Raw genomic sequence first — 27,020 nt, 5'->3', positions numbered from 1 at the left:
ATCAAGAAAGAAAAATTAACTGCTGACGAGCTATAAGTATATCAAGATATGCTGTGATATCTTATTTATTAAAAGTAGAAAAAAATAGCCTATTTTCTTTTGTATCTATTTTATTGAATACTAAAAAAATAAATTGATAAAAAAAATTTTTTTTGTTTGAATAAAAAAACCTTTTTTTAATAGAATTTGTCTAATGCATTTTATATTTTCTTTTAAATAGCTTCCTTTGTTTTAATAAAAAGGCATATAAATTGTAATGAAAAAATGAATTTGATGCTTCAGTTTTCATTCCTCAACATCTGAAATAATCCAAATTTATTATTCATAATGAGCTTTCATATATGCACTTTATTAATAGTTTTAGATTTTTCATTTACTTAAGTATCAAATTGATATGGTCTTAAACTTGAATTAACAAATATCAATAAAATTTTGTCCTTATTTTATTAAATGTATGCCTACAGTTATGTCTAAAAATTACTAAAAACACCCATTTCAGCAATGTGCTCACTCGCAAGTGATACGATTAGTGCGAGATCAAACTCGTTGTGTGGGCACCCACAGAAATGATTCCCAAATTAAAAAGGCTAAATATTTCAACAGATCATTTGCAGTTGTTAGTTGACACATTAAAATTTTTTGTAAGTTCTCTTTCAAGAAAGCTAGACATTTTCAAAACACCCTTTGAAGGTTGATGAACCCTGTTAGATCTACAAGCTTCAATAAATTTGTAAAATTTAACCAGTTCATATGATTCTTTTTAAAAATAAAAACAATTTTAATATATTTGTTCTGGTAATAATTACAAATTTATTATCATAAAGTAAAATATATCACTGGGTAGTTCTAATTCTGTATAATGCATCTAACTATAAAGGTACCTAATGGATAATAAGCACTACAAAATTAATAGTAAACGTCTTTATTTTCTTAAATTTTTTAATAGTTTGCCAGGTTTTCCTTTAAAAAGGAAATTACAAAATGGATTAACACAAGATGAAGTAGTTATCACATTAGTGCAGAAGATCTTATATCTGAAGTAAATTGATGAATATGAAAATGCAACATAGGTTATTGATGTTAAACAGCTTGACATTTAGCGAAGCGACAGTCCATAGCAAATATTTAAACATAATTTAATCCAAAGAATTTCTATTTCCCTCTAGTAGATGTCAAACCTGCTCGCACAATTTCATCAACTAGTAGCAAGTTGCCAGCAATGGAAGAACTAAAAAAAATGAATATGTGATTGGCTACATATACAAACTAAAGCAAAAACAGAAATCAAATACTTATTTTAAGCAACTTCTACAACCTATACTTGGAACACTAAGTGCAAAGTTTTAGACAAAATTTTGCTTTTCTAATTCTTAGGGTAATTCTATCAAAATCAGATTGGATTGACCTTTCCGGTTATTATCAGATTTTTCATTATGGTTGTTATGCTACGGACTTATCTGAAGAGAAATTTTCAGAAGAGTATACTCTTGCAAGTTATAAGCTACAACAGTCTAAAACTCAAATTTATAACAGTGCAGTATTTTGTTGTGTCTAATAAAGGATTGCTGCCAAGTGTTTAATGTTGAACAAGAATTTTTAAACATGTTGGATATAAATTTGATTCTGCAACAATAATGAAGTACTTGCAACGAAGACAAAGGGGAAAAAAAAGTTTAATGCATCCCACATTATATCAGACAGGAACTTATTTTCATTAAATTCTTTTTATTTCTTAATGGCCCAAATTTCAAATTGATATTCATGTTATAATTCCACTTAAATAATTTGTAGCATGGCAGAACAAATGTAAATACAAAGAGACTAAAAATAATAGATAAAAAATTTCTAATTTACACAATGTGCAATTTTTATTTATTTTAATCGGCAACATTATAGACAAGCCCTAATTTTTTTTCTTCTTTCCTTTTAATAATATAACACAGGGTATGTCATACAATACAAGAATAGATACTGTAATATTCATAAATATATAGCTTTTAGGTTAGATTAGTACAGTATTAAAAAAAAATGGGGTTACTTTTCCCAGTAATGAAAAAGAAGTATATATTATAGTGTTCGCATTATATTAATGTTTCAACTTTTCAAACAGGATTTTGAATGTTGAGATGAATATATAAAATCCTTAAATAAATTTAAAAGTAAATTTTATTCTATATTTACAATGACTGAATTAAGAAAACATTAAAAATTCATTATTACCAGGAGCTCAACAGTTGCTTCTTTACACGGTAATTATCAAGAATGCCTGCTTCTTCTGGTGCTAAGGGTTCACCTGTAAAATAAATCTCAATTGAAACAGAGCAACAATTAAATTGATAAAAAAAAATATTTATCCTATGAGTCAAAAAATAAAATTTTGATTTTTAATATGGAGTATGCAACAAAATTTTGGTTAATAAAAATGATAGCACAAAATTATTAACACTAGAAAGACCAACTTTTTATATATACCTATATTGCCCAAAAACAGTCAAAATGACTGGATTGTGAAATAATAACTGATGTGGTGAAATAATAACTGATGTGTAAAGAAATTGTTTAAAATTAATTTTTAATATTTTTTATATTATTTACAGTGATATAACAAGTTCATAGTAAATATTAACAAAAAAAATTATATGTTGTACAAAAAGTCACAAAATTCTAAGAAATTGTGTCATTATATACATCATTGTTTTTCTAATTGAAATTAAAATGCAGTCAAAACGATTTCCTAGGGTAATCTAGTGTCAAGGCAGATTCTCGGAAAAACCAACCAGAAATAGAAACATGATTTTTTGACAGCCTCGTCACAAATCAAACGCGCCTAAACTCATATGTAAAATGTGAATTTTGTAATAGCACGTTAAAAACATTGTAACCAACGTCGTGAAGTTACGATAGAATTATCATGAACAAACATATCAAAGAGGTCACGTGAATAGTTGCATTGAAAATTTTTTTTTCAGAACACGACAAAAATATTAAAAATATTCATAAATAAGACATTTTATGAGGCAATATAACTTTTAATAATAATAAACCATTCAAGTTAAAGATTATTTAATGATTAGTGCCAATATGTCCATTAATTTGTTTTTCAGCTAAAATTATTCGGAGCATCTTCAAAAGAAATTACATCATTCTTAATGAAAATATAAAAAAGTTTTTTCTACTTCAGAACCAGGTTTTATTATGAAAACCTGCTAAAATTATACAACTTCACTGATTTCTAAATTTACTCACAATACAATAAATAAATCTAACTATTCAAATTATGTAAAAAATTGTATAATAAATTTTTTTAAAGCTAAGAATGCTGCACCTGTATCAATATCCAGTCCAATCAAAATTCCGCCAGCAGAATTGTATTCCTGTATTAGCTTCACCATGACTTCTTGAGGATCATATCCGGCATTCCCAGCTAGCGTTTTAGGAATAACCAATAGGGCATCGGCAAATGCTTGAATTCCAAGCTGCAAACGACCTTTCACTTCAGATTTGTATTTCATTAGTTCACAGTAGGCAGCTATCTCAAAAGCTCCAGCACCAGCAACAAGACATCCTAAGTACAGGACACAGAATGATTACAAAACACATTATTTCGGTCTAAAACAGCTGTATTTTGTATGCTCATATAATTCTAGTGACAGAAGTCTCCAACAGGAACTGTAGATTACTACAGCATATGCAACTTACCGTAAAAATGCATTTCACCCATACTTAAGCTTTACAGTATAGATGGAGTTTTAATAGGTGCAAAATATACCAAATGAAACACTATCAGAAACTGGACGGTATCTACGCGAATCAAGCATGGAGATCAGGTAAAAATAGGAAAATTAGTGAATTAATGGACAGGAGAATGAAAATATATGAGGGCTGCCAGGCATGTATATAGCAACATACAGTGGTATTTATTAACATATATTTAGGTGTATAACCTCATTTTGATTATGAGAGAGCGAATTTCTAGTATGTTAGGTGTACAAGTCAATCAGTAAAAAAAACATTAACAACTTTGGATATAATACATTTGCCATCAAATAGCAGTGCATTAATAAATTTCGCGAGGCAACCAGTTAATCAGGTTGTATTTGCAGATTAAGGAATGTTTTATAAGTTTTCCCCATTATGTTTTTATAATCCTCTTGAATATATTATATTAACTCTTTTTACTCTTAATTTTCTTAAACATAATTTTAAAAAATAAATAAATAAACCTTATTATTTGAGAAAAAAAGAAATCCTCAATATGAAGGGAAATACAAAAGTACACAAGGAAATTTATCTGAACACTAGAAAATACTCACTATCTTACAACAATTATATTAAAATAGTTATGAATTATTATTTACAAAATGAATTGAAAAATGAATTTCTTATCAAAGAACAAAAAACATATTTTTGGGTTCGTGGGAGTGTTATTCACACCTCTGTAGGTGTCAGGTACAAAATGGTTGACTAAACAAAATGATCTTATTAGATTATGAAAAAACTTGTTTACCATCTTCAATGGCATTTTTAACAGCTCTTAAACCATCATAAATAGCATCTTTGATCTGTGCTCGAGAATGTGAATTAGGACCTTTAATGAGGATGGTAACAGACAAAGGATTTTTAAGTTCTTCAACAAAAGTGAATTTATCTTCTCCAAGAACATGTTCAAAAACAAGACCAGCTTCTCCAAGGCACTCAGGAGTTAATTCATCAACAGAATTCATTGCTTCACCTCCACAAGCAAGAGTTAATCTGTAGAGAGAAAAAAAAAAGAGTCATCTTGTTACTTTATAAAGCAAGAAAGCATAATTCCATGATAAATATTTGAAAGAGTGAATAATACTGAATTAATTTTTTTAAAAATGCCTTTTTTGCTGGAATCCTGATCAATGAATTAAATTCAATAACAACAAACAAGATGAAATTTAAAAATAAGTTTCAGTTTAATACATTATTAAATCAAGCAAACTGAAAGACTATCTTGTCATTATGCAGGATTTCCACTTAATTACAGAAAGAAAAAAAATTCTCTGACTTTTCCAGATATTTTAGGAACATTTCAATGTAATTCCACACTATATTTTATCTATACCCTGCCATTTTCCCTTCAAAAACTCTTATTTCTTTATTTCTAATGTCAAATATTGGAATGTGAGCATAAGAATATCATTGATTGAGGATGGAAATGTGGAAAAGTTCCAGTAAAAAGTGGAATTTTTATAATAAATGATTGTAAAAAGACACTAGAATTATTTAAAATGAATCTCAAGAACTGATTTCTGTTAATCACAATTTTAAGACTGGTTATTTTTCCATGTATGATAAAGGAATTTTCCAGGTTTACTTGACTATTCCGGTTTTTCATGTTCTCCCTTTACCATAAAAACAGATTTATATACATTAAATTCAAAAATCATAAAATAGAATTAATACAACCGAAAGAAAATTGAAGGCTTCTTTTAGCAAGGTAATATTTTTTAAAAATTTTTTGTAATTAAATATTTACTGTGAAACTCAATATCTAGAAGAAATATATGAATCTTAATAATTACCTTTCCATATTCCTTCGCTTTGCTCTTCTCAAAGCTACAATTCCTTCTTTACATAGCATATCTAATGACATGGGATCAATACCCTAAAACATTTTTTGGAAGAAACAAAAACATTTTAACTGATTGAACTAGAAACAGTTAAGGAAATAAAAAGTTGAAAGCAATTAAAAACTAATAAAAAAGTTGAATAACATTTAAAGCGAAATTTGCTGCGAATCAATGACAACTAAAATATATTTAGCAGTCTTTTTTTTTTATAAAAGTTCGAGAGTATTAGTCAGTTTCAATTTATGATACATTATTTACGCTTTGCAATTGCACTGATAAACAGAATCATTGAATAAATAACTTCAGTGTCAGCAAATGTTTAATAACCTCCACTTCAAATTCAGTATATCTGTTTTATGAAACACTGAAAAGTGTTAATATTTTTTAAAACTGATTTCACAGTTGAATATTGTTAGAAGACATTAATAAATTCAAAGTAATACACACAAGATTAAAAATTAAATGTTGAAAGTAGAAAAAATAGCAAATAGATGTTTTTCTTAATCCCAAATTTAAAAACAAAACATCTAGATAAAAAGTAAAATTGTTCTTTCATTTTCTATAGAAATATCCAAAGCTCATAGATTACAAGCAGATAAATATGAAAAATTTAAGTTATAAAATACAGATTTTAATGAATAATTTAACATTCGCAGATCTACTAACATAAGAAATTCAAGAAGCCTAAAACTTTTTGCAATCACAGCATAGTGTAGTAAGGTAAACAAAAAAGTAAATTCAAACATTTTTTAATTAAATTTATATAAATAACTTTTACACTTCTAAAAATTAAACATAAATTTATCATTTTGTTAAAAACAGATTGAGAAAAGATATTTTAAGCTTTTTAACAAACATTATACCAAAAAATATTCCACAAAAAATATTTTTAAGTTTAACATTTCTAAGTATCAAAGAAAATTCTAAAGAGGAATTAATGATTAACTCAATACACTTGAACTACAAAATTGCTGATCCGACAGAAAGTTTTTAAGACTATAAAAATTATGCACAGGTTTTCCACTTTTTTACAGAAAATAAAAAAAAAAGAGAATCCTTTTCTTGGGAAATGGAATTTTAAATATCTGACTTTTTGTAATCTAATTTTTTAGGAACTATTCAACAGACTTTTCTCAAACATTTTATTTTGCCATATAAATCTATATTCTTTAAAATAATGCAAGCATACCTTACATCTCATTTTTTTCCCGACCATTACTAAATTAAATAATTAATTTTAAATGAAATTTAATTTTTGCAAGGAATTATCTTTGGTTAAAAATTTTTTTTAATTGTGTGGAAAATAACTTTCAATTCGCTTACGAAGTTCTAGAGATATAGGGAAATACGTAAAATTACTAGTACAAAGTAAAATTTTGGAACACTCTCCTGACCAAACTATTAGGAATATATTTCCCAGATTGCGCCTGACCCATATATTATGGGAGTCAGAAATCCAAATCCGTTGAAAAGAAGGTATGTTAATACTGAGAAAGTTCGCTTTTTTTGTCTGATTTTGTAACTTAAAATAATATTGCTGGCATTTATTAATTAGCATACTTGAGATCCCCCTTTGGTGCCATTAAGATTGAGTCCTAGAACATGATCCCATCATTAGATCATAATATATTCAGGTTAGTCCACTTTTTTCTTGGGGGGGAGGGAGAGGAGTACACTGAACAGGGATAACATATGGAACATTCAACTAGTTGAAGTACGAATATAAATTTAGCAAATAAATATTAAAAAATCACCTTTTGATTAATAACAACGAATCCTTTCTTAGTGTCCTTGCACACTTTGTTCTTAAGCTCAATTATTTTATTCACTCTTTCTGTAATGAATGCTCTCTCAGCAGATATAAGCTTTTCCCTCTCTTCTGCAGATTTGTAAAAGAAACCAGCATTCACTTCACTGAAATTGAGAAAATAAGGATGATTTACAAGCAATTTTTAAATCATTGTAAACAAATTTTAACTTAATAAACAACAACCTTGATCAATATTGTTGGTCAAGAATAACCCATTTGCAACACAATTGAGCAGAGATTTGTTGGATTGGTAGAACCACTGCTCATAGGCAGAAAGTACATTAATTTTCAGTTTGACTATACAATAAGGCATACGTAGTATTGCCTCACCGAACAAGTTGGAAGGCATGACCAATGTTTTCAACTGATAAAATTAATAGCACAAAAAAAAAAAAAAAACGATTTTACTGTTGATTTTATCTAGCCAACCTTAATATATTCATGCCTAATCAGACTGCTTTTGTCCATAGAAATAATAAACATGTTGATAAAGAAGCAGTAGACTGATTTTATTCTTATTTTATGAGTGATGTTTACCAAAACAATAAAAACTTTGCTACAAAATTGTACTCAAATAAAAAAAATCATTTAAGAGTGTATAAAAACCACAATATTTGCTAGAGGAAACTGAGCACTCGTAAAAATTGGGTTTGCGAAAAAATCGTTAAGTTTATAGATATTTACTAAATTAAAAATTTATTTACTTTTGTTTTATTTTTAGTATAAAAGATAGTTAATTTCTTTTGTCCGTTAAAGTCTTGTTTCCGTCTTACTCCCGTTCGCGGACATTTTCGAAAGACGGAAATCTGTCCTGGGGACGGAAGACTTGCACCCATGTTCTAAAGTCATCAGATAAGAAAACTATGGGGGAAAATATGACTAATTTAAAAACTTGCCTTTTCTCATATTCCAATGATACATTACAAGTAAGAATGTAAGCATCTTCAACTTTTTTCTTCATGTCTGGGTGACGAGCTCCATGATCAAGAACTAAACCACGGACAAGTGTAGTATCTAGCTCATTTTTATGCTTCATTTCCATTATTTCTACCATATGTAAATCAATTGGAACACCGGGTCTCTGAATAGCTAAAACAGCATCAACGCATATCTGAAAAAAATAAAAAAGGATTTAATATTGATAATATGTTAAATAGTTATTTTCAAAGGAAATACTCAATTAACATGAAATATTCGACTGTTAATAACTTTTGTGAAGTAATAATAAACATTTTTAAGGCCAGTATAAATTCTACTAAGCAATAAAAAAAAAGTAATTTATTAATGATTATCATCGTATTTTTCCAAACAGAGTCACTGAAAAAATAGATTTTTAAACAATATTTTGTTAACAAAAGGTCTTATTACAATGTTGCAAAGACTACGTGCTGGTCTTGAATATAAACACATAACACGGAAATGTGCCTATTTTCAAATAATATTTTAGGGAAAAAATTTGAAGAATTGGATATTACAAAGTGCATTTTCCATGATTTTTTGCCCCTTCTTTAATTAAAGAATCACTGAAAACACCATGAACTGTCTTCTTAAACAAAACTATATACAGTGATCTCTCGCTACTACGATAACCGATACAACAATAACTCCCTCCATTACGATAATGTTCCGTGGTCCCGCCAAACTTGTATATGGATTAATGTTATCTTCCTCTCAATATAACGATATTCTCTGAAGCAGTAAACCTCTGTAGAACGATTTTTTTTTTCAAATTTCAACATTATTTCCTATTTTTTTTTATTGGTTTTCAAATAATGTAAAATGCCTTTTTGTCATCTTTTACCATTTTTTTCATCTTTTCTGATAAAAGGGTCACTGCTGGTTATGATCTTTCACCCCACTGTTATTTCTTTGCACATCAGAGAATGGCTTTTGTATTCAAATTTCATTCCCCCACTGTTGAGGTACTTAGACCACCCTAAGAGCTTCATGTTTTAGAATTGCCTCCCTCAGTTCTTAAGAAGTCACCATTGTAACATCATGAGTCATAAATGACCACACACATCACAGTAACACCTGCGACCCTGAGAAGGTACTGTTTCAGTAGAAGGTGGGTGGAGCACGTTTATTGAAATTGAGGAGGAGAAAAAAATGTATACTGACCATTGGTCATCGTTCATCACTGTCACTTAATCCCTGATTTAAACTACACCTGGTGTTTTTATGAGCTAGCGCAAATTCTACGATCAGAGCTTTTCGCATTTAGTGCTGCTAACATTTTCAGCTTGGTGAGTCTTCAGTGTATTGGATATTTTTTACTAGTGTAATTTAGCATAAGATGGCAGGGAGAAAGCAACTTTCATTTCATGATAAACTTAACGTTATTAAAGATATTGATGATGGAATGAAACAGATTGATGCAGCTAGAAAATACGGATTATCTCAATCTACAGTTGCAACGTTTCTAAAGAAAAGAAAACAGATCAAAGATACTGTAAGTTCAAATTTAATTAATCCAAAGCGTAAACGACTAAAAGTCGCAACTAATGAAAACATTGATACTGCCGTCTTAAAATGGTTTCAAGAGATGCGAGCAACAAATATCCCGATAAATGGGCCCTTGTTATGCACACAAGCACGTAAATTCGCAGTAATGCTAGGGAACGAAACTTTTAAAGCTAGTAACGGTTGGCTAATGCGTTTTCGGGATCGACATGGAATAACTTTCCAGGAAGTTCACGGAGAGAAAAAAAATCTGCTCCGATTAACGAAGCAAATGAATGGAAGCAAGAGAAGATGACAGATATTCTTCAAAAGTATAAACCAGAGAACGTTTATAACGCAGATGAAGCTGGGCTGTTTTTTCAACTCCTTCCCGATCGAACATTGGCATTTAAGGGTGAAAAATGTTACGGCGGAAAAAAATCAAAGCAGAGATTGACTGTTCTTCTGTGTGCCAATAGCACAGGGACACACAAAATTCAACCTCTTGTTATCGGCAAATCATTGGAACCGAGGTGTTTCAAGAATGTGAAAAGTCTTCCCGTGGAATATAAAGCCAATAAAAAAGCTTGGATGACTTCTAAGTTTTTTTCTGAATGGTTGTTGATGTTAGATAAAGAAATGAAAAAGAGGAAGAAAAAAACTGCTTTATTAATTGATAACTGCACCGCTCACACCTCAATTCCAAAACTACACAACGTCGAAATTGTTTATTTCCGGCCAACTGCACTTCGATTTTGCAGCCACTCGACATGGGCATAATCAAGTGTTTCAAAGGATACTACAGGAAGCGTTTGGTTGAATCGATACTTGTCAACATCGAAAATAAAGTAGAAGATCCTTTTAAAACTGTGAATGTCAAGGAAGCATGTGATATTATTGCTGGTAGTTGGTGGGAGGTAACAGAAAAAACTATTCAAAATTGTTGGAAAAAGGCCGGTTTGTGTGTCTTGGAAGATGAAATTGTTTCTAATAGTGAAGAAAATTCCACAGACAGTGATCTTTCAGATAATCAAGAATTTGTTTTGAATCTTCAAAAATCTTTATCCCAACTTGAGGAAAAAATGGGTAAAACATATGGTGTTAACGTGGAAGACTATTTAACTGCCGATGACGATCTCACAATTTTCGCAGGAGTTAGTGATGAAGAGATTCTTTCTGAAATTACGGATGAAATGGAAAATAATGATGAGGAAGAAGATGGTGATGATGATCCACGTGTATCACAGTCCGTATTGTCACCCCATGAAGCTCTTCAATCCGTAAAATCTCTAAAGACATTTTTCTCAAGTCTTCCATTCACGAATGAAAATCATTTTCGGGCATTGGACTCTATGCATACTTTGTTGGTTGACTTAACAGTCAGAAAAATGAATAAACAAACAAAAATATCGGATTTTTTTCAATAAAAATGTTTTTTTTAAGGTAAGTTTACAATCTCATGTTCTGTATTTATATCCATTGTTTTTAATGCTTAACCATAATAAACACTTTGCAAATTAATTTTTTCGATAATATATAAATATATTTATAGTTAATGAATATATAACATTAAATTTCAAAAAATCTTATTGCGTCCCAGAATTATGTGGGCCCTCGATATAACAATATATCCCTCTACAACAATATTCTTATTTGGTCCGCAAAATATTGTTGTAGCGAGGTTTTACTGTATATTATATGCATATATATGCAAATATACATTATTAATAGACTGGTATTCACATGAAAAAATTTCTGTAGGAGGAAATTTCATGCTAATAAGCCATTTGTAAAAATATAATAAAATTTATTTTCATTAAATTTTGTTTACTTACTTCAGTTAAACAGTCAGCTAACTTAGCAGTAACTTTAGTTTTCAAAGAAGTGTTAGAAACATTGATTAGTTTTTCCCTATCTATTTCCCCTCGGATCTTTGTTTTCTCCAGAACTTCTAGAGAGCGATCTCTTGCCAAATCAAAAGCTTCAGTAAGAATTCTGGGATGGAGACCCTAAAAGGAAATAAAAAATACACATAAAATTTGATAAACCTGCAATTTCTGTAGGAAAATGGAAATGGCCAAAAATTGAGATTAAATATTTTATTAAAAAACTAAATAAAATTGAATTTTTCACTGATTGTTGATTCTAGAAATCAATTTTGCTTTAAAGAAATAAAATAAATACACCAAATATAAACTTATTCACACTCACAATATGCTTCATAAATTTCTTATTAAATCTTCTACATAAAACATTTACAAGAGTAATCAGGAATTTTTTTCATAATAATTTTTGTGTTCGCATTTAAAACATTTTTATGGCTGTTACTTAAAAAGTCGACCTTACTATTGTGAAATTATTTAAAATAAGGTTTTATTATATAGTTTAGTAATATAATTATTAATGCGAATTTGTAAATGCCTTACGTCCTTCTCAAGAAACAAAAGTAACTATTTTATAAATTCACCATTCTATAAAACTATCAAAATTTATCACGTTTTTCTCATATAAATATAAAAGGTAGACCTTTGTTATTCAGCAACAAAAAAAATTTAAATTTAAAAGAAAAAATCTCATAAGTAAAAGCAAATTGATGTGCAACACAACACCACAATACCGAAAACGAGTATCCATGGAATTATGCCCAGAAAATGAATTTAATAATACAGTAGCAGCAAAGTTTTTTAAAATTTTAGGGTAATTTTAGGAACTTTTTTCAAAAAATTTTAGGGGTAATATATGATTTTGCTAGGATAAAAACAGATCACACGGTAGTTTATTACATAACAGAAGATTATTACAATTCATCCACACATATCAAATAATTGCAAGCCATAAAATAAAGCTCTGAAATTTATTAAGTCAAGAATGAAATCTCTAAAGTGTAAAAATGAAATTTCAACTTTACATATTACCTATCAAAAATTAAGTGCATAATTCAGGAACAGGCAAAAGTGAGAATAAATCAAGAGAAAAAATAAATTAACACCAACTTGGATTTTTATTTAATTTTTACTTTCTTAATCAAAACTTTATTGTTACCCTTTACCTTACTTTATTAAGAAAAACTATTGTGTGATATTATTAGATTTCAAATCAGCAATTTAAATTAGAAGTTAGAGAAAAACAAATTAATCATAATCATTTTTCTAATATATTCTTGATATGATTTGTGAGATTCTTTTACTGCCCTCAATAGTGTTGTGGTGATCTTCAACACTCCTCCATAATTTCGAATGGTATCTTTAATTAGTCTAAGAGACATAATAGTATTCTCATGGTGACTCACATTAAGCATTGCTTTATTTATCGAAAAACCTCTCTCAAGATCAGAATTCCCATGTGGAAAATTAAAACAGTTTTAATTAATGTAGTTAAATTCTTACATTTTAGATTATTGCTTTTTTATTTATATTTAGCCTATAACTCTAATTTTTTAGGAACACCAACAAAATTTTATCAGATTTTTAGGAATTTTAGGGTTTGCACATAGTTTTAGGAATTTTAGGGGGAATGCGACCCCTGATAATATCTAAAAATTAAGAGTATAAGTTAGACTATACTCATACTAAATTGCTTAAACTATTTTACTTTAATATATTTTTGATTACCTCAGAAATAAAATTGTCAGCTTGCTTTAACAATTCTCCAATCAATAAAACTGTAGATGTAGTACCATCACCTGTTTCATCATTTTGAGCTGTTGAAGCTCGTGCAATCAGAGATGCAGTTGGATGTTTAATTTGCTATAAGAAAAACAAAATATATTTAATGATAAAATTTCAATGAACATTACAAACCTGTCAACCTCAGAAATTCAAAAAGTCCGAGACTGTCTAACCATGGTATAGCAATAATAAATAAATGATATGCAAAACAATAATAAATGTTATAAAAATAAGAAATCAAATTAAATGTAGTTTAAAAAAAACTTCATACACAAAAATTACAAATTAAGAAATAACTAATAGATTGGACATTTTTAAAAAATACAAAAAAATAATTTTTCTGGTCAAAAAATTATCCGAAGTCTAAATTTGTTTTAAGAAAGAATAATGCAATTAAGCCTGAAATATTATGATGCGGTTGAATATTCTCTTACAGGTAACATCACTGTGGTGAATGTGCAGTGCAAAACTAAGTTTCAGGAATATCAAGAAACAAGCTTTGTCATCTTTTTTTTGAAGCCCTTAATCAACACAGAAAAACTTTTAACAAAAAAACATTGGTGTTTAAAAAAACAAATGGAAATAGAATGCAAATTTATCATTTTAGCATGAATTAAGATATCAAACAGAAAAGAAAACATATATATACTCTTTGTTAAAAACAGTGTTTTACTTTTTTTTCTTCTGGTTTATCAGACATTTTAAAATATTAATTTGCTGATTCATAAACTGGTAACCAGAGATTGGGCACTAAAGCCTGAGTTGGAAGGTCTGACATAAGTATAAATATTTCTATTAAACAGAAATAGAGGATTTCATAAACTTCTGCAAAGCATAAATAAATTGGTTAAATTCTAAAGAAAATTAAAACTAACGAAATTAAGTTTTTTTATTTATGTATAGGAATTTAAAGAAATATGATCCATATTAGTTCCTAAAAATTTATCAGTATAATTGTTTTTCATTAAAGTTTTTTCAGATATAAGTTATGGAAAATTACAGATGTCAAAACTGTTAGTGTATTTTTAAAAAGTAATTAGGAGAGGTTAGCTGTTAGCATGGATAGGAAAAAAGACTTTATGAAATATAAATTTCATGATAGTTAAATACACAAGTGGGCGACCTTTGTGCTAAAATACGAACTAAGGTAGACAACGTTAAAGAGCACAAAAATATTATTAAAAGCAGACAGCTGTTTCGGATGCTCAAAGGGCAACCTTCATCAGTGCAACAGATGCACTTATGAAGGTTGCTCTTTGAGCATCCGAAACAGCTGTCTGCTTTTAATAATATTTTTGTGCTCTTTAACGTTGTCTACCTTAGTTCATGATAGTTGTTGTGTAATATACTAAATATTTAACATATTAGAATTTGTGTTGTCATCAAAATACAAAAACTTTATTACACTACTTATAACTATAACTCTGTAATATTTCCAATTTTTGATTGACATAACTGGAAATATTTTTATTATGTTAAGTTAACTCATAATTATGAATAGTAATGGACAAGAAATTTATTATCGATGGCTAAAGATTTTTTAGTTAATTTAAAAAGGAAATTTTGAATAAAAATAAACTGAAAATTTCAGAAGAAAAAAGAACCTTTAACTACTTACTATAATTGAGGTTCGCTTCATTACATATTAGTAATATCTATTTAAATATTCGAGCAAGCAATGAATTGTGTAATGAATTTCAATCCGGATTTTTCTTAGGAAAACTTATTTAATTTTAGGGAATTTTTCAAAACGTACAAAGGATTTTTCTTAGGAAAACTTATTTAATTTTAGGGAATTTTTCAAAACGTACAAAAACCAGGAGAACTTTCATTACACCAGTAGAGCTGGCAGTTATGATTATCAATGCTTTCAGTCAAAAAAATATTTGTAATTACTAAGGTTTGAATGTTGTTTTTCTTTCTAAATTTTTTTTTTTTTTTTTTTTTTTTACATTTTTGGTGGTCTTTTCCTTTATAAAATGAGATTCTTATCTTTATAAAGCAATATTATGTTTTCTCTTTTTCTAATAATGTTTATGAATTTTGGGTGACATATTTTTAATTTTAAAATCATTCTACATACTAATTTTTTTAATTTTAATACTGTCAATTTTGCATTGACTTTGTTTTTAAAGACTTCAAATTAAAACATAAAAAATTATAATTAACTTTTAAACATAAATTGATTGGGACAATAAGTACATAGAAAAGTTTAGTACATTAAGTACAAGGCCTATAATCCCACAATCGGGAAAGTGGTTTGATTTACTACAGCAATATTTTTTACAAAGTAGAGAATGAATACTTTTTGCAGTTATAGAAAAATGTTGGTTTCCATACTAAGAAGCGAATTTCAGACATTTTATCTGTAGAATAAGAAACATTTCAAATAGAAAACATTTCTATCAATAAATCTTGTTATTTTAAATATTGCTTTAAATTTAACAAGTGTTGCTATATATAAAAATTTGTTTTTGGACAAAAGACATTCTTTCAATTTTAAAAATATCACAAACAATTTTGTACTGGTTTGGCACAAGAAAGTAAGTTTGGATTTTTAATTGTACAATAAAACTAAAAAAATGAATTTCAATCAGTCAAATATTTTCCATTCTGTTCCATCTATCCCTTGTTATCTTCATAATCTCATAGAATTCCTGGTCTCTATCAGCAAAAAAGTCAACCAAGTGAGATTTGAGGTCCTTGTTACATTGAAAAATCCAGGAAAGACTAACGTCTATTTACGACCGCGTTTGGAAGACACGAAATTTTTTCCATAAATTTTGTGTTGAACGAAATATTTAGAAGAGAACATTAAAACGTCTCCCAGTGACTGGACAAACCTCTGCACCAAATGCAGAAAAGGTCAAATAAGAAAATACAAAAAAAATACAGTAGAGAACCATTTATCCGGTATCCAGATAACCGGGAAACCAGAAAACCGGGAAAAATTTTGCTCGATTTTCCCGCCATTTTAAACAAGAACGAAAAAAGCGCAAATTGGACTCATCCTTGAAGTTAAGTAGAGGAAAATGTAAGGAAGGGGAAAAAATTTTTCCCCTTTAACCCAGAGAAACGTCATTTCCTTCGTGACCTTGAAGGGAGGAATGTTTTATTTTTTCCTTTAGGCCATCAATCAAACTCAAGGGTGTGGCATGCTGATTTCGTTTTCTGCTTGATTTACGAGGGGGGTGGGGAAAATGCATTGCATGCATATCAGTGAACAGAAAAAGAAAAGAGAAAAATATATTTATTTGACATCGACTAATAAAAATAAAATCTTTTTCTTTTGAATAAATTCTCATTCTTTGGAAGAGCGGTATCAATTGCAAGTTTTTCTTGGTGTGGAATCACATCTGTTGTAATTAAAAATCTTGTTTTTATCAACAAAAAAAATAAAATAAAAGGAGAATTGTTTATTAATTTAAACATAGGATTATCTTATGAAGCAGATTGCAGTTTTGTTTTTCTGATTCCACTACGTTTGATTTTTTTTTTTTCTTTTCGCGATCAATTTCGCACTCAATAAATTAATTCTTTTTATTCATAAATTTTATCATTAGGTTTTTTTTTTTTTTTTTGATTCCGTTGATCTTGCTTTGTTCCGGGTTTTAATATTTATGCTAGTGCTTTTTTTAACTATCGTTTCGGTTCGATAATTTTCAAGTGTTTTTATTTAGACTAATAAGTTTTCCTTTTATTTTATCGTTTCCCCCCGTATAATTAGGTATGAAATATATTGCGTTATTTAATCATTGGTTTTGTTTATATTATTTAATTTAGGAATTGTAATTATTTTTTATAAATAAATATGAGACTTTTGTATTTTTTAAACTTTATTTCTTGTCTAAACTTGCAAATTCTTTTATTCTTTTAAATGTTATATTTCTACCATTTTTTTTTTCTTTTTAAAGTTAGGAGTACCTTTCTTTTTTCTCTTACTTTATGCATTACACTTTTTCCTTGTACATACTTCGGGTTCAATAAAACATCGATTATCGACACTTTTTGGTCGATCCAGAAAACCGGGAAATTCAGATATCCGGGATAGCGATGGTCCCGAGCATCCCGGATAATTGGTTCTCTACTGTATCAAAGCAATAAATTGAACAAAACAAATAAGTAGATTAAAATGGATTCAAAATATTTGTGTGAGACTCTTATGTAGAGAGCTCTTTTTAACGATACAATCTCATCAGGGTTGGGTTTTTGACGTCAAAAAGTGGTTTTTGACATGACAAGGGTATAATACTGGTTTAAACCGTCGAAAACGTCAAAAACTGAAGTTTGCTAAGAAAATATATAAACTTCAAAACTACCAACTGTTGCCATGCTATATATTGAAATTTAATTATACTATAGGTAATCAGCAGGTTTTAAAATATTTTTTAATTAAAATTAAGGTAAAATCTCAGAAATTTATATTCAAATGCATGTGCAGAAAAATTTTGCACAAAAATTGTTTAAATATTTATATTTTGAAAAAAAAATTTTTTTTGATACTTAAGAAAATTATAAGTTTATTACTATGCATTTTTGACATATAAGGAACATATAACTAATATTTATAAGGAACTTACAAGTTATGTTGTATAAATACAAACTTGATACAAGTGTATAAAATTTTTTTTTTAATGTTATACCGAATATCTTTATTATCCAGTATGTTAATTTGAATTTAAAAGTAGTTATATTTGTGAATAATGATAAATATAACTCATATTGTTTATTATACTTATTTATAATTATTACACTTATCATTTTAAAACAATTTTTATTTCTTAATTTTTTTTTCTCCACTTGTATTAAGAATACAAATAATGCATATCTTGAAAGCAAGAAGTAATTATTCAACAGCTGGATATTTAGATATTCAACAAAACTATATTGTAATCGGCAAAATGAAATTCACAAGTATTTGGATAAACTAAATTTTCAGCATAGTAAATGAATAGACTGAATATACTGTAAATCGACACTAACTACTCTGTGTATTTAACAGAAAGCACTTAAATTTGTATTGTCTTATGTTAAAAAGATTATTAAGAAGATTTAAAATAATATTAAAAAGATTTTTCTTTAAAAGATGTCTAATGTACAAAACTGCTAATGTTTATCTTTAAAAATGTCTAATTTCTAGTATAATCTATACTATATACTAAATTTGGTTATAAATGAATTTCTTAATAATCTCACTGCAGATTTTCAATAACACATGAAAATGAATACATAATATTACAAAAGATGTGAACTTTCAAAAGTACAAGATTTTGGTTACTATTCAAAATATAAGTGTTTCTTCAAAATTTTATATTTATTTTTTCTAGAACATATTTAGAAACACTATCCTTTATAAAAAATATATAAATTTTATGTATTAATTAAATTTCACATATGAATATAGGTTTTTGACATTTTCAACATTTTTGACAGTGAGGTTTTTGACGTGACGGTTTAAACCATGGTTTAAACTGTCAAAAACTGTCACATGTCAAAAACCTGCCAACCCTGAATCTCATGTTCTAGTCAAAGTGCACTATAGACAATGCTATCATTGATTTACTACAGTTGAAAGTTAAACTAGGAAAAAAAAAAGCTATTTTAGGAAAAACAAACAAACCTTTTTTTATCTTTTAAAGCTAACTAATTTAATGATATAAAATAAAAAACAAATTTAAAGAAAAACCATAATTTTTTATTTATTTAAAATAGCTTTCGCATTTATAATTAGTAAATATGTTTTTACCCATAATTAAATCAGCTGGGATAATTTTTAGACGCTAAATTTTATTTATCGATTCGTCATTTCATGACGCCAACATTTCCACATAAAAAAAACGACACAGACTAAAATTAAAATGGTTTGAGAAAAATCATGTACCTTTGATAACAATTTTGAAGTTTATGGAGGTAATCACTAAAAACGACCAACCATCAACGACCACTTTACTGTGGAACAGAGAGTGGTCGCTCCTGAGAGGTTTCACTGTTTTACTGAAAAATCTTGTAAACTTTGAATTTAATGATAAAAGCAAAGTTGACCAATATGAAGGAGGAGATATCACTCCCCAATAAATATCCTATGTATAGCTAAAGATGTGAGACCCTCCATAGTGGAAGTAGATTAAAATTGCTTTCCTCTTATTTCACAAGTTATTGGCAGAAAATATCTGAATTGATCCTGATCCTTTAGTTGCTTAGAATTAGCTAAAAATGCAAAACACCTTGATATTCCTCCCAAATTAACAACTGGAATCTTTACCTAATATAATTAAGCTTTTGATATAGTTTTTGCCGGACCATGACCTTTCTCGATTGACATTATACTAAATTGTGCATTTAAATGAATTAAACCTCTTAATTCAAAAATATTTATATTTTACGTACCATTTCATGCAATAAAACATTTCCATCTTTAGTGATCTTTATATCACCAGCCCCTGACACCAACCTGAAATTTAAAGAAACTTTTATTATAATTAAATGAAACTTTAATCTTATCTTTTAAAAGTTTTTTTTTCTGTTTATAAACTTTTTTCATCCTTATGTAATATTTCTCATTAAAATGCTTATTTTTATTATTTAGTAGTATGTTTTCCTCAAGAGTTAAAAAAATATGAATCAGACACAGTTTGTACTTAAATTATATTTTGTGAAAAAATAAAATATTGATAAAAAGTTATCACTGTTTCCTGTCGTCTACTACACACACTTCGGACTTTTTAAGTGATGTACTATATTATGAAATTGTTACAGAGATGAAGTTCATACATAATCTAATATAATATGACTATTTATTTGAATATTATATTTTCATATTATGATCTGTAGCGCCAACTACAATTGCCAAGGTGCCTAACAGATTTTAAACTTGCGAATTTAAAAAAAAAAACATGTAGATGTTTGCCTGGGGATAGCTACGAGTTATACCTTTCAAGTTGGTCCCTTTATGTGATGTTTTTTTTTTAGTTTCTCGCGGGCCACTGCCCGAAAGTTTCTACAAAAGTTCTGCCACAGATCAGGATATGGAAATCAGGATATGGATATGGAAACAGGAATTCAAAAGTCCAATACATACAGAAAACGATTTTAACTTTTCCTGAATATCAAATTAAGCAATTTATATTTTTCAACATAAATAGACATAACAATGAATTGTTATATCTTGAAACATTAATATTTTCTCCATACACACAAGAATGCGATTGAACATAGCCATTAAACATTTAAATTCTTAAAGAAAAAAAAAAGGGCGTCCTGCTTCAAAGGTAAGAAAACTGCCTTTAAAGCAAATATTTTAAGAGCATGAATGTCAAATAATTGTGTTTTATTAATTATTTAAACGAATTAAAGGAGTAACATGACCGTCCATTACAAATTATGCATATTAATTTCGTGTAGTTGAAAATTCCAAATATGAAGGATATAAAATATGAACCTCTAATGAGCAAAAATACATTGACATAAACCCTACTTTAGATATAATTATTTAATGTTGCTTAAAACATAGAAACAGGTGGATAGTAATAGCCCCAATTAACATTTGGAGATAAGTTCTACGGTAAATTCTAGAACGTAGATCAATAGAATAGATTATAAAAATAGAATTAACTAGTTTAAATTTGCAAAAAATTATAATTTAAAAGATAAAACGGAATTATAAGGATAATATCTTTTCACACCCGGCTGTAAACACGTGGGTACAAAAATTGGTATTAACAGGAAACAAAGGGATATTTAATATCACTTACATTTTCATTGTGCCTTTGGGGCCTAAATTAGTTTTTAAAACATCTTGTAATCCTTTTGCAGCTGTTATATTAACTGCTAGAGCTTGCGCTTGGCGGGCTATTTCAGCTTTGGGATTCAGACTCAAAACGGCAGCCATGACTTTTAGTGATGTGATAATGCGAATTTTGACAATGTTTTTGTTCCAGAACCACTGAAGACAATCTTTTAACCTGCAGTTTTCTAATCAGTCTTTCGCGTTGAATCAGTTTTAAATAATGTATCGCAGTATTTAGACAATTACTGTTCAAACAGAATAATCCGTTTAAACTCACTTTTCCATTTTTCGTATTATGTTGAAACGTTTCGTTGCCATAACAAAAAAATAATAGATAAGTTTTATTTTCATTGGATTGCCATCTAGTGGGCATTTGAAGAAACTCTAAAACGGGTCAATGCTTTGAGAAACGTTGATCCCCTCTGCAGAGGATCAAAATTGCGATTACATGCCATCGGATCATCCTCAGGCATGTTTCCCAGAAAGACGCCAATATCCCACTGTGCAGCTCTAGTGCGACGTAAATAAAATACTTACCTGAATTATTGAGAGATTAGTATTTAATAATTTCATCAATTATTAAAAGATATTTTTGATAGATTTAAAAAATAAATATTGTCATTTATTTTAACCTTTACATAAACGGGGTTACTGTTTTCAGGTCAAAGGAGGAAAATAATAATCTATAGTACTCAAGCTTTTTCACCCGCTATTCAAAATGTAATTTTATAGTGTAAACCCAAGCCTAATTATGCTATTTTTGAAAAAAAGTACCATATTGAAGCATTTAACTTTCTAAAGCGTTAAAAAAAAAGAAATCAAAGACCAAATTTTTATCTGGTTTGTATGGTTCAATTTTCTAACTAAATGATAATTTAATTTTTTTAACAATAGTCATATTAACTTTATAACATTTCAAAAAGATAGTTTTCACACTTTTTATTTTATTACAAAAATTAACAAAAAGTAGCTCTGTTATTTACTTTATTGTAACTAAGTTAATAAGTATAATGTACTTATTTAAGTTTTCAAAATCAAGATAAATTCTATAAGGTTTTGGAAAAACACGGAAACAATTATGAAAAAATGGGCTTTAGCTATTAACCCTTTGGGGGTTGTGGCGTAACTACCACTATAAATATTGAATACCAATTCACTAGTATATAAGACATGAGGTACCTTTTGATAGATGAAGATTGACATAGTTGATTTATAATTCCCCTCAGGGTTACGCAGGTAAAATGCCGCATTTAGAGCTACATTGTTCTCCTCATTGCAAAACCAGTTTTAAACAACAAAATCCCACATCATTCCTTTTATTTAACCTAAAATCTACTTTAATGAAACAACAAATATCAGATTGGTACATATCAGGAAGCTCCAAAAAGGTGTCACCATTTGATTTAGAAACAAACTGACTGATAAATGTCTTTAAAAGTCTATCAGGATTCCATATCTCCGTCATAAAATGAATTAAACTTTATATTAATTACCCACAGAATTCTGAGAGGCTAGTTAAGAAACTAATAATAAGCTTTGATCAGACTGTTGACCGTCTTAAGCGGAAAATTTTAATTTTATTTAAACTTTGCAAATCAAGCTTATAATTTGAAATTTTAAAGGAAAGCAAAACAATACTTAATCTCATTTCTATTAATAAGAAATTTAAAAATTACTTAGTTCTTTTAAAACTGTGAAATGAGAAAGTAAGGGACAGTTACTTAGTTAACTAAGCAAAAATTGAATTCTATTTTTTTAGGGACAAAAGGTATATCTAGTAATAGGCTGAGGGAATAACAATATTTTTAATTTATAAATTTATGTAATTGTTATTAATAAATAGTATCTATTTCAAATGTTCTTCAAATTTAAGTTTAAGGAATTTGTTTTATCCCATATTAGAAAATAAGACAAAATCACTTAAAAAAGGCTTTAGTGACATTTTTTAATTAACTACTATTTCCAACGATATTTAAAAGTGATTTGCATTAATTAATAACCTTTCTTCTTTTAATTTCAGCACCCGATCTTGGGTACACCACTCTTCCTTCCAACATTTTTTTCTAATCATCTTATTAATCATGACCATATTAGAGATTTTTCTTGTTGTTAATGTAGGACAACTTTTTAATTCTTTTCTTTTTCATTGTGGTTCGACATTGGAGACAATACTTCAATAAAATACTGAAACATTCAGTTCAAATACATCAATCATGTGATATTATTTTTGCCCTTCCAAGTTTTTTAAACTTCATTATGCAAAGCACAAATTTGGTTTTTATCAAACCTTTGACCTACTTCTTGAAACAAAAACTTTATTCTTTGTATAGTATTACGAGCCTAGAGGAAGCCTATTTAAATTATAAGACTAATATTGAAAAACTTAACAATTGCAGTCAAGCAGAATGAAATTTTCTAAGTCAATTGCAGATTGTTTTTTTTTTATATCAAGTAAATGAAGCAATATTATAACCTTAAATAATTAAAATTATGAATAGTAGTAATAAGTAAAGCCCCGATTTTGATGAAAGTTGCGTTTTTGAACTCATTTGTTAGACCAGAAATTAACTTTTTCTGGACCAAAAAATCTAAATTTTTTTGAAATCAGACATTTTTTCGGAAATTATTACATTCACTGACTTTCCAGATGAGGAGACACCTAGAAATATACCTTAGCTAAAAAGTGATACTGAGTGTACCATTGTTACTGTCCCCAAATTGTTAAGAAAATCAAGGGGTTGATGTAATAAAATCAGTCATTTATTGATCGCGAAATGGCGATAATCATAACAATTCTCAATCAATTTATTCCTTTCAAAAACAAAAATTATTTTTAAAGTTATATGTTATTTTTGCATTTTCTCTTATATTTCTTTACACATGAAGGTTTTTTATAAATAATAATACTATAAAGTATGCTTGGAAAAAAAAATTTAGAATAAAGAAAGTTAATGTAAATTAGTCAATAGCACTTGAAAAAATAAATTACAATAAATCTTTTAAAACATATCATAAAGCTAGAAATTAAAAGATTCCAGAATATCATCTGTGTCAGATTCGATAATGTTAGTAGTGTTGTCATACGGATCCCGCTCTGTAGTGGATTAGACTTCATCCTCATCTGCCACAAAAAATAGTCTTCACCTATATTTCACACTTTTTAAAAGATTTTACAATAACATTTGTTGTTGTTACTTTACGTCGCACTAGAGCTGCACAATGGGCTATTGGCGACGGTCTGGGAAACATCCCGCAGGATGATCCGAAGACATGCAATCACAATTTTGATCCTCTGCGGAAGGGATACAATAACATTTAAATCCACCTTTTGCCACACATCTGGTATGATTTGACACAAGACATCTAGGGGAGAAGCTCAGATATTCCCAGTTTTTTTTTTCACCTTCTATCAACCATATTCATTCTAAGACGATTGATTTTAGAAAATTTCCATTTCTCGTATTTTCAGTGGTGGACTTACTGTTTGTCTACGATAGGTACTCTGTCCCCCACAAAGTCTGCGGCAGTCTGGTGCTATGGAAACAAGAGAGCATTTTAGGGAGGGTGGCTTCGATGAAGAGCTCTCCTTTTCTTTCGCCTTCCATGATAGCTTGTACGGGGAGTATACCAGATTGGCTGACTCAGCCACCAGTAGGAGACTTATTTAATCTGATTCAAGAACTTTTTTAAGATTCGCATGAATATTTCTTTCTTACTTAAAATAATTCTCTCGATTCAATCAGTTGTTATTTTTTAAATACAAAGGAAAAAAAGTGAACAAATTTTGACATTAAGGGTAGTACAGGATTTTTTAATATTACTTTTTAATTTTACGATATTTATTATGAATGTTCATTGATTGTTAGATGGTTTAATTTCTAAACTTGCACATTTTTTAAAGCAGTTAATTTCTTTTATTACTTGAATTTTCTGGAAAAAGTGAAGAGCTTAAACTTAATAACTCTGATTTTAAAAGGAGATATAACTTTTGCTGAAAATAAAAATAGTTCACGTTATCTGTGCCGGAGAAATATTAAATATCTTTGTTTTGATTATTAATTTTTAAATATTTTATTTATTTTTTGAAACTGAAAGCAAGTGACCGCAACTAGGATGAAATCTAAAACTATCAACGATGATTTTTATCAGCACCCATCAAACCATCTGAAGTTTTTTTTGCTTAAATTACGTTTTCTTATTCATATTTTATTGTAACCTGTACAGTTTTTTTTCGCTATTTATTAAAAACAGTTTTTATTAGCAAATTTATTTTTTTCTTAATAACCAATTTACTATGTATGATAAATTTATAGATGAGTTATTTATTAATAAAACATTGAGCTGCTTTAAACAATTTTATACAATTTCCATACATATCCTATTTATCAATCGTTATTCATAGAAATATCAATTTTAATTTGTCATTGTATTTGGACAAATGGCATCGATGAAAATCAGAAGAGAGCTGAAACATAAAAAGGAACAATTTATTCAAGCTATTAAATTTAATAATTAATGAAAGAATTCTTGAAATTTTGAAAATGTTCGTTACTAATGCTTCTTTTGTAAAAACACGGTATCTCTTTTAAAACCATTTGAAGGCCAGGGAAAACATTAAAGGGGTTTTTCTTCAAAAGGTCTGAACATGTGTAAAAATAAATATTCATTCTCCAAACCGGAGTTTGACATTTATGAATAGTACAATAAAAAGGATACTCTTTATTATGAACTGCAGGGTGCCTGTAAGCCTTAGTCCCTCTGTTACTGACCACTGATGAGAAATGTGTCATCTCTTTTGTAAGTTCCATGAGAAAATCTTTTGAAAAAGAGAAAAGATTAAAAAAAGGAATCAAACGCACTAAACGATGTTTCAGGCGCGAATGCTCATTTCTCTTAATTCTAGGGCTAATACAATAGATCGAAGAAAGAAGTCTCCTTTTCTCCCACCGAAACCAGTCTTAAAGAGGGACTCCGCACCCCTACTTGAAATAATCATACCTCGTTACCATAGTCACCGCCACCCCTCCAGACGAATGGCGGACAGAGTACCTATCGTAGACAAACAGTATACACTCAACATACCAATAATTTGTTGACTCTTAGTTAAAATTAGGGAGTCTTACTTAAACACCACGATATATATGATATGTGTATTGCTTTATTCACCAAAAATGATTTTAAAATAGCAACATCACAAGTACTCATTTATTGGAATTCTATACTGCTGATCAATAATGCTTCACTATTTTTACTGCACAAGGTGAAGCTGCAGTGTTTTATAGGGTAAGAAGATTCCACCGTTTTGTGTTGCTTGCACACAACACCATAATTGTCCAAGAAATATAAACATTTCGTAAATACTCATCTATATCTAAAAAATCTTAGTATCAAATCCGAACAAATAATTTTATTCATATTCATAAAAATAAAATAACAATTAGAAATTTTAGTAGAGAACTATAATTTCTGGTTGTTCCTCCGCCATGAAAATGACCAGTAGTATTTTATATAGCAAAAATCAGCGGGATCTATTTGTTAAATTAAAAAATAAAGTCTTATGATTTTAAAATAAAGTTTAAACTAATTAGAATTTTAGTATGATGTTCGATATTTAATGCATTAAATATCACTATACACTATCTGAAGAAATGTTTAAGAGAGGTTTATATTTTATACAGAAAAGAAGGATCACTTACAAAAATTAACCAACTCAC

General features: G+C 28.5%; 1 protein-coding gene across 1 annotated transcript; it reads right to left on the bottom strand.

Annotated features, from left to right (window-relative positions):
- Window positions 1-906: 906 nt before the first annotated feature.
- Window positions 907-21,627, bottom strand: CCT6 (chaperonin containing TCP1 subunit 6). Its single transcript, XM_043047451.3, has 11 exons — window positions 21,272-21,627; window positions 19,908-19,971; window positions 13,464-13,598; window positions 11,688-11,861; window positions 8,307-8,521; window positions 7,355-7,514; window positions 5,553-5,635; window positions 4,508-4,752; window positions 3,326-3,565; window positions 2,221-2,293; window positions 907-1,228 (listed from the first exon to the last, which is right to left on the bottom strand). Exons 1-11 carry the CDS (start codon window positions 21,406-21,408, stop codon window positions 1,153-1,155), a joined length of 1,602 nt encoding a protein of 533 aa, XP_042903385.1. The 5' UTR covers window positions 21,409-21,627; the 3' UTR covers window positions 907-1,152.
- Window positions 21,628-27,020: the final 5,393 nt, after the last annotated feature.

Source organism: Parasteatoda tepidariorum, chromosome 2, assembly GCF_982258835.1.
Source record: "Parasteatoda tepidariorum strain Cologne lab strain chromosome 2, Ptep-v5.0, whole genome shotgun sequence".
NCBI lineage: Eukaryota > Metazoa > Arthropoda > Arachnida > Araneae > Theridiidae > Parasteatoda > Parasteatoda tepidariorum.
The sequence above is the reverse complement of the archived record's forward strand: the minus strand, read 5'-3'. Positions and strand labels throughout refer to the sequence as shown.

What these genes read in the sequence shown, in the direction of transcription:
- CCT6 (XM_043047451.3), bottom strand. Translation starts at nt 21,408, where the DNA reads ATGGCTGCCGTTTTGAGTCTGAATCCCAAAGCTGAAATAGCCCGCCAA. An exon ending in TAGCTGACTGTTTAACTGAA is followed by an intron (nt 8,522 to 11,687) that starts GTAAGTAAACAA and finishes TATTTTTTTCAG; the next exon opens with ATATGCGTTGATGCTGTTTT. An exon ending in TAAAAATGCCATTGAAGATG is followed by an intron (nt 3,566 to 4,507) that starts GTAAACAAGTTT and finishes TCCTGTACTTAG; the next exon opens with GATGTCTTGTTGCTGGTGCT.